The 14,978-nt window shown below is 36.0% G+C and overlaps 1 protein-coding gene and 1 long non-coding RNA gene across 2 annotated transcripts; one reads left to right on the forward strand and one right to left on the reverse strand.

Annotated features, from left to right (window-relative positions):
- Nucleotides 1–2,176: 2,176 nt before the first annotated feature.
- On the reverse strand, nt 2,177–7,193 carry LOC138332663 (uncharacterized). Its single transcript, XM_069280660.1, has 5 exons — nt 7,011–7,193; nt 6,639–6,820; nt 3,978–4,085; nt 2,741–3,660; nt 2,177–2,455 (listed from the first exon to the last, which is right to left on the reverse strand). Exons 1-5 carry the CDS (start codon nt 7,055–7,057, stop codon nt 2,228–2,230), a joined length of 1,485 nt encoding a protein of 494 aa, XP_069136761.1. The 5' UTR covers nt 7,058–7,193; the 3' UTR covers nt 2,177–2,227.
- Nucleotides 7,194–10,911: 3,718 nt separating this feature from the next.
- Nucleotides 10,912–13,456, forward strand: LOC138332673 (uncharacterized). The gene is made up of 3 exons (XR_011209844.1): nt 10,912–10,941; nt 11,422–11,567; nt 11,924–13,456. It is a non-coding gene; the product is annotated as an uncharacterized lncRNA (long non-coding RNA).
- Nucleotides 13,457–14,978: the final 1,522 nt, after the last annotated feature.

Genomic DNA, 14,978 nt, shown 5'->3' on the forward strand with positions numbered 1-14,978 from the left:
TAGGATCAAAACAGATATGAAAATTGAGTCAGTGAAATCATGACTTCCCATACTACAAAACTTATCTATAATCAACATACCTGTATGTCCGCGTGATACCCTACAAATTTGATTTCTGCTTAATGAAAACAAGGCTAACGTATCCTCTGAAGAACTTCATTCATTTATCGTTATATCCTAGTTTGGTTTTTCCAAAAGGAACTCCCTGTACCATTTTCCCAATATATTATGTATGGTCATCGTTCATGGAAATTCATTTTTATCTGATTACCTTTCAAAATTTTATATAGACAATATTTAAACAATCTCCAATGTGCATTTTGTAATTCCCGCAGTTCAGCAATAATTCTCATTATGGTCAGAATCAAAATATGTTCTACATACGTGTATTACAAATACGTAATAGTGACTCACTTCCATATATAGGTATCTATGTTTATAAATAGCCGTGGTAAAATTTTCGATGCGCCTAGCGCACAATAATTAAAGTATACATATGTAGGTGTATATACGTGGTTGATTCGGATTGGGTTACGGCTCTTTCTTCTTTTCATCAGAGATAAATATCGTTCCGTGCTTCGCACTCGTGAAAAATATCAGTTTCCACTTCACTCGATGAAATATAACTGGTATTCACCAAGAAACAAGGAAAATCCTCTATTTATAACATTTTTCGCAGTGAAATAATAGGTTTTACCCTGAACATAAAAGCGATATACTTCATTCCAGTGAAAATATCAATTTTGATATTTTCACAATTGATATTTTCACTTGCTTTTTGACCAATCGGAATGCAGCATTGACAGCGAAATTTATCATTTTGATCGTAACCCCATTAGTTTCTGAACGAAAATGACGTAATATTTTATGTATAAATATGACGTAATGCTCACAGAATACGACATATGAGATATTGCAAGGGCAAATAATCTGTACAATACAAAGGCGGAGCTAGTAGTGGTGGGCTTCTGCAAATGTAATTAATAGTTCGTTTGTCGAAATAGAGCGGTGGTTTGTGGGTTTCCGACGTTATAGAGCGGTGGTTTGTGGGTTTCCGACGTTATAGACCGGCGGTTCGTGGGTTTCCGACGTTATCGTTTGTCGCAATAGAGCGGCGGTTCATGGGTTTCCGACGTTATCGTTTGTCACGATAGAGCGGCGGTTCGTGGGTTTCCGAAGTTATCGTTTGTCGCAATAGAGCGGCGGTTCGTGGGTTTCCGACGTTATCGTTTGTCGCAATAGAGCGGCGGTTCGTGGGTTTCCGACGTTATCGTTTGTCGCGATAAAGCGGCGGTTCGTGTGTTTCCGACGTTATCGTTTGTCACGATAGAGCGGCGGTTCGTGGGTTTCCGACATTATCGTTTGTCGTAATAGAGCGGTGGTTCGTGTGTTTCCGACGTTATCGTTTGTCGCGATCGTTTGTCGTGATGGAGTTGTGGTTCGTGGGATTTCCGACGTTATCGTCTGTCGCGATAGAGTGGTGGTTCGTGGGTTTCCGACGTTATCGTCTGTCGCGATAGAGCGGCAGTTCGTGGGTTTCCGAAATTATCGCTTGTCGCCATAGAGTGACGGTTCGTGGGTTTCCAACGTTATCGTTTGTCGCGATAGAGCGGCGGTTAGTGGGTTTCCAACGTTATCGTTTGTCGCAATAGAGCGGCGGTTCGTGGGTTTCGTTTGTCATGAATCGCAAATATATAACACAGAACGCTTTGAGTATGCTTTGATAAGATTCAAACTTAGAATTTCAAACATTTATGTTTTAAGATTTTAATTATCTGTTTGTTAGCCTACTGGTTACCTTTTGGTGTGCACTATTCAGCGATAAGTTCCGATTTTTAAGCATTTAATAAAAATAGATTAGAATCTAATTCGATTTGTCGTCGTTGTTTCATTTGCCGGGAGCGGCTTTCCATTACTGTTTTTTTTTTTAGTAGTAATACATGTCTGTCAAATATTATTTAAGTAAAAGTGCCTTGACACTTTTCTGTCAGAATGAGACATGGCATTTTTTTTCATGTAGGGCAATGGAATGAAAAGAATATCGATAACATGTGTTTTATAGTTGGTACGCCTTAAGTGAAAGCAGAAAACTTTGTAAGTTTAATCGGGAGATGTTTTTTTTATGTAGATGAAAGACGGCAAACCAAGATATATTATACAAATACAACTATTGACAACGCGACACTGCAATTTTTTATTATTCTCTAGAAAAACGTAGCTGGGCATATTAATCTATCATTTCCTGTCGAAGGAATTCCGACTGGAAGTCGGAATAATACTGCTGAGACCTAGGTCGGAATGGCGGTGTGGTTGCCGATTCATTCATCGGAGGGGAGTCACGGGTAGGCGAATTTACTGGATTGGGATCGGGCTGGCCAAACACAAACGTCCAGACTTTCTTCACCAGTCCTCTGGTGACCATGGCAGCGGACAGCCACTGGAACAGGGACGCTTCCTGGAAGTGTAGAAAACTGTTATTAGTAGCAGTAGTCAAATACCAGGGACTCGACTGTAACAGATGACACGGAACAGAAGAAAATAATATAACTCCTATCTCGACCTAATCTACGATATCTATACAATTCCCTTGCCAAAATGATGGGCACAGAGACATGATAATCGGTTACAATCTATATTCCGTACACTTTGTTTCCAAATAGATTGTACAATACACAGTAAGAGGATCAGCTATCAGAAAATGCTTATAATACAGAACTGCTTATGAGGCGGTAAAACATACCATGTCGTCACTTCCGTACCACGTGGAGGTCTTCTGTAGATTATCTGAAACACTAGCAAAGCTGTCCATCATTGTCGTCATCAAACTGCTTTCGTCACCGGGAACATCATACATCGTACTCAGGTCCGTGCCAACGTCATATGATGTCACCATGGTATTGTCTGGAGTATTCGCGAAATAGTTTGGAAACCATTCGAAGCTCGGGTGTGTACGGTTACTTCCGTTATCTTGGTGTGTGATGGAGCTTTCGTTTGTTTCATCCTCATGCTCTAGATTTCTTCTCAAAGTAGAACTATCTCGTGACAAGTTTCCATTGTTTTCTATAACGAAGTCTTCCTCATTGTTATCAATCTGAACTGGCGCTGTGGCTTCCACATCAAAAGCAGATATAAAGCTAGAACTAGCACACGGACGGCCAATATTGTGTACGTTCGCCCCTTCCACAAAGTCACCACCACCACCGCCTCCAGCGTTTCCGTCTACCACTTCCGGTGACATAAAAATTCGTTCATCGTCGTATTTTCGCTTTAACAAAGTTTCGATCGTTTCCTGTCTCACGTCCCTGAAGCTGTTTTCTCTTCCATCTATCAAGCCATGTTGCTTTTGTCGCAATGTCCCGGCATCTAACAGGTCCATGATGATATGTCTCGGTACTTTATCGACAGAATATCTCCGCCTGAGTCTCAAGAATGCCGTTTGGTGTCTAAACGCTGCTTGGCCATTTACTTCAAGCTTCCCAAAACTTCCAGAACTGTGGTTTGTTTGATGCAGATGCGACAATTTGTGACGAATGTCAGATTTGTTTCTCTGAACTTTCAAAAACCTTAGCTTGTCGCGTTTTTCGTCTTCATTTCTACATTTGAACTTCCTTCGAGTTTGGTGCGCACACACATTGCCACGTGCTATCACACGATGTTGAGCTGTAATGAAAATGAATATAGATAAAATCTTTACCTGATTTACCTGATTTTCGGTTAAATAAGCGCTTCTAGACCACCTTTATCTTCATTACTTGAATAGGTATTACAGACACCATAGACGTTTTACATGCAGATCCCTGAACGGGTAATGATACGTTTAGCGCCGGTTGAAACCGCATGATTTGCCTTTGAAAACACGTAACTCGTGGGTATTGATTCCTGGATCTGATCAACTTTGTAAACCATTCGGTAAGGCACAGTAATTTTGTTATGAGTATTTCTAAGAAAACACATTTTCAATTCTATTCTGGACTTACGTAAGTCTCTTGCCATCCTGACATTGGTGAATGCAATCAATACAACGGTCATGTTGCAGCAAAGCCATGGGACAATCCAGCTCGAGTCGATATCAGGGGTGAAGCTAGCTATCAAAACCAAATCATTAAAAGATCGTTAATGGCTTTTGTTAATGTGTAACAGCAAGAGTGATGCCAAATATGGGTAATATAGAAATGTGTATTTAAAATAATGTTGCAGTTTGTGCAATACATCAGTAATGCAAAAGTACTCGTCATGATTATATCTTATATTGCAGACTTGCCGGACAGCTTCATACATATTTCAGGTAGTCTACTTGACAAAAGTTTGGATTGCTTCATTTTTCAATAGAAATGACAAAATCATTCCAACTCGGGATGAAAAATTGGTTGACTGATCAGATTTAACGTCCTTTCGACAACTAGGTCATATAAAGACGCCACAAATCAGCCACTGCCATTGAGCACGTACAGAAATGAAGAAGAAAAAGTAACTATGCAGCTGAAAACGTTTGGCGCGAACATTACTGGTGAGCGACCAATTCTCGCCATCGCATATGTACAGTAAAGTGCCAAAAGTCTTCGTAATTTTTAATTTTCATTATATATTCTATGTATTTTTACATTTTTTCTTTTATTTTTCCTGATCTCATCTATTGGCGGATTTTAATCAATTTTGGCATACTTGTAGAAAATTATCTTCACTTTCAGCTCATAATATTTGTATAATTTTCCGATATTTTGTTTTCAAAACATATTTTTTTTGTGCACCACTAAAACTTATGACGTTATTTCCTTCTTTGTTCTTACCAAAATGACATCGAAAAATTTTTGCGTGGTAATGAAATACGGTTTTCTCAAAAAGTGCATAAAGGAAAATTAGGCCTATGTTAATATTTTTAGTTGAAAGTGTAGATAATTGTTTACAAGTATGCCAAATTTGATTAAAATCCGCGCCTACACATGTAGATAAGATCAGGAAAAATCTAAGAAGAAAAAAAGTGAAAATACATAGAGTATATAGGGAAAATTAAAAATTACGAAGACTTTTGGCACACGACTGTATGTGTAAGATTATAAACGAGTTTTCAAGCAATATTTTGAGGAAACCTGTATGGAAGCGTCTTCAATCAGAATAAGACGTTATTTATGAAATTCGAGTGTAACCATACAGTACAAATACACATGTATAATGACATAACGCACAGTGATCGTAAAAGACGACTTAATTTAGGATCTTATCTTTTCTCTTCTTACTAACTGACTTTATCTTTCCTAATGCCTCCCTTGGCACCACCTCACTTCTGGCCTTGAGTTGAGCGTTCGCCCCTGTGAGGAAGGCTCTGGGTTCTGTCCCCTGGCCGAGACACACCAAAGTCTATAAAAGTGGTAGTTTCTGCTCCCGCTTGGCGCTCAGCATACAGGGAGTGGGACGACTGGTTCACCCGTTGTCAGTATAATGTGACCGGGTGGGGTGTGTCCTCGGCGGCATGCTTCAGTGATATAGCACTATAAAAAGGGCAACAGTCCCACTATACAAGAAGACACAACATGAATATACCTCAGTCTCCCAAAACACGCACCTCGCACAACATACATGCAACACATCGCATACATGGCAGGCCGTCCTTACATGACCATAGCTGTTAATAGGACGTTAATTAATCAAACAAACAAACAAACGCACAATGTTCGGTCACTTTTACGTCACGACGGAATTTCATTGGAAAAAGCGTTGAACAGTAAAATAATATAAGCGCAATACCATTTTTAAATTGAAAAACAGAAAGGATATATTTATTCAATTACGGGAGGATTTTTATCAAAATGTCTGCAATATTTTTCTTCTATTGATGCGTTTTTGTTGAGAAAATGACGTTTTTTGGCGCGACAGATGTAACACGCATCTGTATGCGGTAGGCCCCTATCAGTCAAAGTGTCACTGTGGTCATAATGAACACCACATAGCGGGGAAATTTGACACAGAGATTCCCCGAAAACGCACTATCATGACGTCATTTCGATATAATGAATGGTGACGTCATACTTCAAAATAGTGGACTTTGTTTGTAGACTTGCCGATCGACAGATCCAAAGAGAAAAGAGAAAAATGTGAAAAACCACAAATACACACAGTACAAAACGGTACTAATTCATGACATAGAGACATGAATTGTTAATACAAAAATACGTTTTTCTTCTATTTTAATAACATGTCAGAAAATATAGACTACGACGTCGTTCTACTTTTTTTTATCGAACAAAACCTTTGTCTTGCAGAAATGACACAAAATGAAATTTTTAGATTGACTGCTTTGTCAACCAAATTCACAACGTTGAAAAATGACTTTATATTAGGAATTATGTTTTCTATTCAGAATAAAAAAATACGTAATTTTTGTGCAAAATTTCTACTGAAAATTCAAACAAGTATTCGAAAAATTGCATTTTTTCTTTGTCTTGCAGGTTTGTCGAATGTCGGAAATGAAGTCAATTGCGTTCGTCACGTTATAAAATAATGACGTCTTTTACATTCAATGGCGTTACATAAAAGTGTCCCAACATTGTGCGCGACGTCAATGCGATGGCTACTTGGCGAGAATTTGGTCGCAAGCCAGGTTGCTGCTGCTTAGTGCGACCATCCTTACATCTGATACATACATATTGATAGATTATCCAGCGACATCCAATGGTTTGACGGTGGTGTATCACATAAGTTGGGATCGACAACATCCGGAGTCGTGTACGGGAAGAACAGGAAATAAAACAATTTCTCTCCCGTCGTCGTTCCTTCAGCGGCATCCTCCAACATATGTAATCGACATATTTCTCCACATGCTTCTCTGTAAAAATAATTTATAATCTGATGTTTAATCATGCAGATTTCAACAATAGTGAAATTGTTAAAATTCGTTTGTTTACAAGTCATAAAAATAAGCATTCGATGGCGATAAAAGATAGATCATTGGTCGCAAGGTACAGTAAATAATCATCAAAGACACCGTGAAATAGTGTGCATGAAAATGAACTCACCCGATGAAGACGAGAAGCAATGACACCAGTAACGCAAAACGGGTCATCTTATATCTGCGTAGAGTTTCTCATGGTTATATATGTTGGAAGATGCAATCTCCTGCTGCTGTGGTTCTCAGAAGATTTATCGACGTGCCATTTTTTTTTCAAACGTCGTGTAAAATTGACATGACGTCATACAAATATGAACAAATATGACGTCACAATGCACATTGTATCCTTTTGGAAATTCTCCATTGACGGGTCGAAAGAGGACAAGCTGAGTTAGCTGACTCGAGCACTCATTCCATCCTATCTTCCACTAACTACATGTATATGACTATATTCTGATAGGTTCACTAAAATATTGAGGCCTTTTCTGATTTTGTTCCCTGTTTTTCATTTTTAATCAACTAAATCTCAAATTACGTAACGTTACTTATTTAGTTGAATATATGAATTTATTATATTTATCTACAGTGCATTTCTTTGTTTCTCTCGATTTTTTTTTGAGGGGGGGGGAAGGTGGGGGGAGGAGTTCAAACATTTTGTTTCAAAATGCTTCATTTTCTCAAGGATAGAAGAAACTTATGAATCTTTGATTTCGTACTCTACAATGTCACCGTGTACCTTTCTTAAAACGGCTTTTAATTTTTAAATGGGAAGAGTCGCAAAAGTTAACTTACTGACAGTAATACTACACTTCACTTCCAAAAAATTATTTATACTACGGTAAAAATGGTATTAATATATCCGGTACAAGGATTTTATAAGTGAGAAGGATTCGTGTCTGTCTCTTTACATTACTAAACACCACGCGAGACGCCTATGAACCGGGAATAAAACCGTTTTTCTCAACAAATACTTGTGGTATCGAGTCAAACGAAACACCATTGTAAAGTTTATTAAATTTCACGACGTTTATAACTTGTTTTAAAGACGGAATGTCTAGGGGATATGTCTTAATTTCCGTTAAAAAACCTCGACAGCTCATGAAATGACAGCACCGCTTCAGAATGTAAGACGGTAACCCTCGCACCCGCAAGCTACATCAAAGGCTGCGCCGGCGGACATCGAAGGAAAATCAGTCGTCGCCCAACGTCACGGTCAGTGCACAAACACAAAAGCGCCTGCCTTGGACTTCCCCAAAACCCAGTGTGACTTATCCTTCTCATATACGTCTTGATCCGGTATAATTTCTTATGAATTAGAAAAATAAAACTTTCCGTCAAAATCGCTGTACATGCGAAGAAAATAATGATATCTATATATGGGAATCCTAAAAGTCCTCCCGACCGGCTATGAGTGCAGGTCAATCTTAAACGCATGCGCAACATCCACCACTCTCCGTAGTAAACAAAACATGGCTACCGTAGTTTTGAACCAAAAGGTTTCCGCCAAAACAACCAACTGACTCACCTAAAATGCGAAAGGAAAGGCAATGGAGCAGCGACAATCCCAACAACTGACTCGGTAAACATTACGACGCATGGAGAGTGTTAATACAACTTGTTATAGTGAAGAGAACAGTTCAAACGAGCACGCGGCTCCGGACCGCTACTGTACGTACCTAGGCCTACTACCCGGTACTACCCTGCTCAGCTGATAGTGAGTGAGTCTTCGTATTTTGATCATTATGTAAATAGTCCCTAGCAGTATTTTTTCATAAATGAGTGGTCACATATGGTCACATGTTTCATACCTGTTCCCCAATCGCGTAAAACGTAACCCTGGGGTAAATAGCGGTTCTTTCGTGGGGCCTCTTTAGGGGTAATGAATGCCCTGTATATTTATAAAATGTACCGTTGTAATGCATGTACAGTTAGAATGTAACCGCTAGTGCATTATCAAGCTAAGATTTGTTTCAATTAATCTATAATATTATGCTACCGGTCAATTCATACAGTTCTGATGTATATATTTATAGATTTTTAATTTGTAAATTTTTGTTCTGTACATGTTCTGGTAGTGTTATACACATACATCGTATATAGGATTTACATTGTAGGTTAATTGGTAAAATTGTATTGTATATGTTCTGATATACACATATACATATGTACATGTAGGTTTTAGCTTGTTCTTTAGATATATTTGGAGGACACATACAGTATTATTTCTGGTCATAATAATAAATAGTGTTTGTATATTTATTACAACTGTACCTGGTTCATGTGTATATGACAAACTTTACAGAGTTGAAATGTACTGCAGCCATGTATCATTTAAAATTATTCTGAATTTTTGTTGGAACTATAGATAATGAATTTTGTATCTTTTTTGAATCAATATTTGATTCTATCAAATGCATCAGTGACACATTCACAACTTATAAAATGTTTTCTCTAAAATAAAAAAAACCCTGTAGAATGAACCTACATTTATTCATTTTATATATTTTGAAATTGATCATTTCAATTTTTGTCATATTCAACAGATATAAAAAATTGTTGGTTCTTTTTTTCAGGCACCATGCATGCATAGTGACATGAATACAGAAAGTTCATCCCTTGGACCTGTATACAAGTGTATGTATACATATACATACAATTAGCATATGATCATATGAAGACTGAAGAATGTTGATATGAGTGCTCTTGAAAGTAAACTTTTCCAATATGGACCTATAAGATCATGAACAGAACATTTAAACAGTATTAATTTATTAAATGTTCCTTTCAAACTGTAATCATTAAATAAAATTATGATGCAATACTTTTTCATTGTTTAACTTTGTAGAAATATTTGTTTATATTAGTCCTCTAGATCCACTGATTATAATTCTTGCATCCATATGCCGGCCCATTTGTTTGTCAGGGCTTGTGAGATAGCTTTTCAATTACTTTTAAAATATAAGGATTTTTTTACATATAGCAATATAGATACCATTGTCTTAGCATTTCTAAATTCTACTTTACAAGAGAGTAGACTCAGCATATAAATAAAACCATAAAACTAGCAAGTTATCTGAAATGTTAAAAATCTTTTTGTCTGAACCAAATTTCACATTTATTGTCTATGTGTAACTTGTACATAGACCATTTATGTATTACTGCCGTTCTATTTTAAGATTGCACGATTGTGTTACAGTACTAGTGTATCGACTCACTGTAGTAGATTACATCGCACATGGTACAGGTGAAGTGTCTATGTAACACGCATTGTGATTGGCTGAAGTGTGTATATAAATAAACGTTACACAATGCAACCTCAATCGGATCCCCTCGGAGAAATTTCCGGTAAACTTCGGAAATATATTTCCGACGATTCACGGAAATTACTCAATCGCGACATCTCGGAGTAATTTCCGTGAACCTTCGGAAATATATCACCTCGAGTGCATGCATGGAGGGGCACGTGGTATGTTCACGTGGTGTGTACGTCATATTCCAAAATGGCTGCGCCCATGAAATGGCATGAAATCAACACGAAGGAACGCAGTACGTTTTTGTTTGATGTGTTCTAGCACAACAAAGCGTCTGTAAAATGTACTGAACCAGAAATACAAATCTGAAGGCGTTTGTGATAAGCTAGAGATGGGACATGTATTTCCGAAGACCACGCGAAAACAGGTGAATATATTGCGGTTCTTTGTTTGAATAAATTTAAAACCTGAAGAATGAAGTATAATTATTTTGTTAAGAGTTCTGTTTTAAATATGCAGTTCGTGTACACTATATACAGATATGTTAATACTATTACTAGTTAATAGTGCTTGTAATTTATCTACGTATCAACGAAAAATGATTGAAAAGACATAATTGATATTGCATGTTGATGTTTGATTTTTTTTTCAGAAGGAAAGAATTAATTTCACAATCACAAAGACGGCATAGAAATGAGAATCGTATATTCCTTGGTGTGATCCGGTGATCCATATGCACTTTAACAGAGGAATAACAGTATGGCACACAGAAAGTACCCAGTAGAACTACCACTTCAAAATGATTATGTAAATGTTAAATCCATGGTATATCTGTATTGCATTAATGCACAAGATAAGAATATCTTCTTGTTTTGATAAATATATATTATGTAAATGAATTATAAGCGAATGACAGAGATACAATTATGCTGTACAGTATATATTGTTATATAATATTGTATGTGAATATCTTCATTTTATTCAATTACATTTATAATACTGCGTAATGTATTCCTAAGAGTAAGATACATGCAACACAATACCTGAACAAAACATATATGCACAGGGGTTTGTCATTCTGCCAAAAATATATACATGTACATATATATATATATACTGCATTGTATGTATTATTGCGTGCATGTATGGAACATTTATAAGTTCCCATTATTTTTTATTCAATCTTCAAGTCCAATACTGTTTTGATATCTGGATCATCACAAAATGTAACTTACCTATAGGCACAATTATGTTTCAAATAATGTTGATGGTATTTGTGTTTTGCAGGCCTATAAAGATTGACATATGGAAAGGCCATTACTTATCACTTCAAAATATGGGATGTCAAAGATGCACCATGTATATATGCAGTCATCAAAAACTAAGAGGAGACATTACCTTATGAATACTGCATAATGGAGGAGATTCTGAATGTACATGAATGCCTATATAGATGTGCATGTATATATTGTCTCTTGAAAGGTGTCAGCAAATCTTCATTTTTTTTCCATTGCATATTATTTTCTTAACAAGCATTTGATATGATCCGAGTCTCTGAGGAAAGTTAAGTGATTAAAATGTCTGGTTTAGGTTTTTTATGACTAAGTCAGAATTATTTTAAATTGTCATAATAAGATCACTTGCTTGATCAAGATCAGCTATAGTTTTCTTCAAGTTTGTCTATTTTGTAGATATTTGCTTCCATTAATATTACAGTAAAGTGTACAGCTTGAAATATTTATGCTTTTACTGATCAATGGTTTACCAGTATTTGATTTTCTCTTTCCAGGAAAAGTTATCAAAAGACACCACTGAATGCCAAGTTTGAAAGTTTGTTTTGGATGTGACAGCACATAGCATAAGATAAATGGAAAAGACACAAGTTTAAGGCTATCTGGATTCCCTTGTCATCGCAACAACCTTTTAATACACCTATGTGTGTCCAGTTCGAAAAAGTGGCCCTACCATTCTTGGATATTGTAAAATAACTGTCACTAAAACATATACCAGTTCATCAGACTTTTTAGTAACCTAAGTGACTTTGAGATTTCACTATTCAATAGAACATCAATCGCCAAATTGATAAGTAAATAAAAAGAAAAAGTATTAAAATCAAGGATTCTTATTTCTTTTAAGGTAATTTAGCATACAGGGTACAACCTACTTAATAACATATGGAAAATCAAAAATGTTTACTTTTCTTGTCCAAGTGTTTTCATTTGATATGTACAGTATGTATAGTTTCCCATCAAGCCAAGTACTGGTATACATGTAAAAAAAGACATTAAAATTAGGTATTTAGTAATAAATAGCTGTGGTATTATGTGATTTAAATACTTATAACCCGGTACTCCTGTTTATTCTTTAGAGAGAAAAAAACAACAAACTACAAGACATTCTATTGGAGCTGCAGTGCATGTGACTGGGTGCATGGTTAAGATATGACAAAATACAACAAGACACTGAAGGTCACAGAGTTTGAATCCCATTTGTGGCAGTTTTCCTGTATTAATGCTGGGGTTTTTTGTTTTTCTCTAGGTACTCCAGATTTCTTCGATCCTAGCTATTAAACATGTTAATCAAACCACACCAAGCAACAAAGTATCTGTTTTCTTTTTCACACTCACCAAAAACATCCTAACCAATGATGTGGAGTCAGAATTCATTATTAAAATCAAAATATATGTAGTTCTTTTATTCCTAATGACTTCCTACTTTTCTTGCATCAAGATACATTGGAACCCAGGTATAATGAAATCCTCACCAGAGAATGGAGTACAAATTGTAGCTAACACATGTGTATGTACATTCTGTACATGGAAATCATTCCAATATAATTTGAAACAATAAAACAGTTTACCATCAGCATTTCTTTCAATATTTGATATATAGATGTTGATTATTGTAAATTCTGCCTTAGCACCATCTCTGTATAAAGACCACCTGCTTATAATTTTTAAACGACTTTTAAGTGTCTAATATGGATGTTTATAACACAATTTGGTCTGTGTATAAAGTGTAAAGATCTATATTATAGGTAAGTTTGGCTATAGTTATCAAATGCACACAAAAACACAGTACATCAGATGTGTCCTCTAGTAAATAGATTACTTTTACATTTAAACATTTTGAGGCAGAGTGGTTAAGGTGTTCCAACATTACAACTACTCCTTCACCTCTGGGTTTCAAGTTTGAACCCTAATAGGCAAGCTACCAAAGTATTGATCATTGGTTTATTGATTTTCTCTGGATAATTCAGCTTCCTCCAACTAAACATGGTACAAGGTAATCTCGCCAAGGTACAATACAATAAGCAGTAAAGATCTTTGCAAATACTCACATTATAGGGTAACAGAAAAAGAATCGTTCACTCTCTTTAGGTGAGACAGGAGATCTCGACCCTCGGGATAAGATTTTTATACTTTTTGTTTGTTTGAATTTTACTCCTTGGTTTGTTATCCTGTCTCGGCCCAAAGGGGTTTTATGATTTTATTACTTTTTAATATTCAACCTATATATTGTTTGTGTGATATATTGGTTCTTTGGTAGTATATGCGTTAAAGTTGGAAAAATAATACTGTATTATAAGTCCTAGGCCAATCAAATATAACCTAAAAATCCTTGGAGAGTCTGAAAAGAGTGTCCTCTACCAGATGTGAGGGAAACTTCTATAGGTAGGGTAGTCCAAAATCATGTCTAATCATCTTATGAGGTTCTGAAATATTAAGTTTGGGGAGTCTAATTGATACATATCAGTCGTCAGTGATCGCTTATTTATATATACCTTTTAATACTGGAAAATACAGAAAAAACATGGTTATAATCAACCTCTGGAGAACAACAAAACAACCTTGTTATACAAATATACTTTCAGTAGTTTGTTATATGCACATGGCGGTGGCCGAGTGGTTAAGATGTCTCTGACTTAATACCACAAGCCCTCCACTACTGGGTCACGAGTTCGAATCCAGGTAATGCCAGGTACAGGCCGCTAGTCAGTGGCTTTTCTCTGGGTACTCCTGCTTTTCTCCACCAACAAACCTGGCACGTCCTAACATGACCCTGACTGTTAATAGGTTAAACAAATGAAACCCAAACCCATTATATGTAAACACATGTTACAGATATTGTATAGGAATATTGACAGGGACTGAAAATTACTGTGTGTTATTGAACTTAATTGTAAGAGTGTTCGTTATGAAATGTTTTACTGTACATACACTTGTTATTGTTATTTGGACTTGTAGGCCTAAACTTATAACATACATGTAACCACATGTGGAGTGTTGTAAATTAATTGTTTATGGAACACTAAATAGATATGGAGGAGCTGGGAATGTGACTGGGTGTTATATGATTTAAATGAAACCTGTAAGGTATAATTTAAGCCATAGTTATAAGTTATGATCAACCACAACATGTGGTCATATATAATCCTTAAATGAATAAGTGACATCTTCCAGTTATAGGAAATAAAACAAGTTTGGAAAGGGTACTTGCATGTCCACAAATAGATTCATATTCATATATGAATGGGCGGAAGAATTCAATCCATTTTCTGATTTTAAACCCATTTATCTTTATTTCTTCAGTTCACAAATTCAGATATCTGAATTAACAATATATACTCTTAAATATCTTCATATAAAATACAGATATCTATATTTATTGCTATAAGTATAGTATTATATAAATATCTGTAATATATTACAGATATCTGTAAAATATAGAATTGTTACATTTCTAAATTCAAAGACATATTTATTTAAAATAAATTGAAGATATCTGTAATTAAAATAAAGATATCCGTATTAAATGGGTATAAATATGGCATAATACCTGGC

The sequence above is a fragment of the Argopecten irradians genome, chromosome 1 (assembly GCF_041381155.1).
Source record: "Argopecten irradians isolate NY chromosome 1, Ai_NY, whole genome shotgun sequence".
In the NCBI taxonomy this organism is placed as follows: domain Eukaryota; kingdom Metazoa; phylum Mollusca; class Bivalvia; order Pectinida; family Pectinidae; genus Argopecten; species Argopecten irradians.

Coding starts and splice junctions, on each gene's coding strand:
- LOC138332663 (XM_069280660.1), bottom strand. CDS start 7,057: ATGACCCGTTTTGCGTTACTGGTGTCATTGCTTCTCGTCTTCATCGG. Junction 6,821..7,010: donor TTGCTTCTCGTCTTCATCGG/GTGAGTTCATTT, acceptor TTATTTTTACAG/AGAAGCATGTGGAGAAATAT. Junction 4,086..6,638: donor GCTGGATAATCTATCAATAT/GTATGTATCAGA, acceptor TGGTTTTGATAG/CTAGCTTCACCCCTGATATC.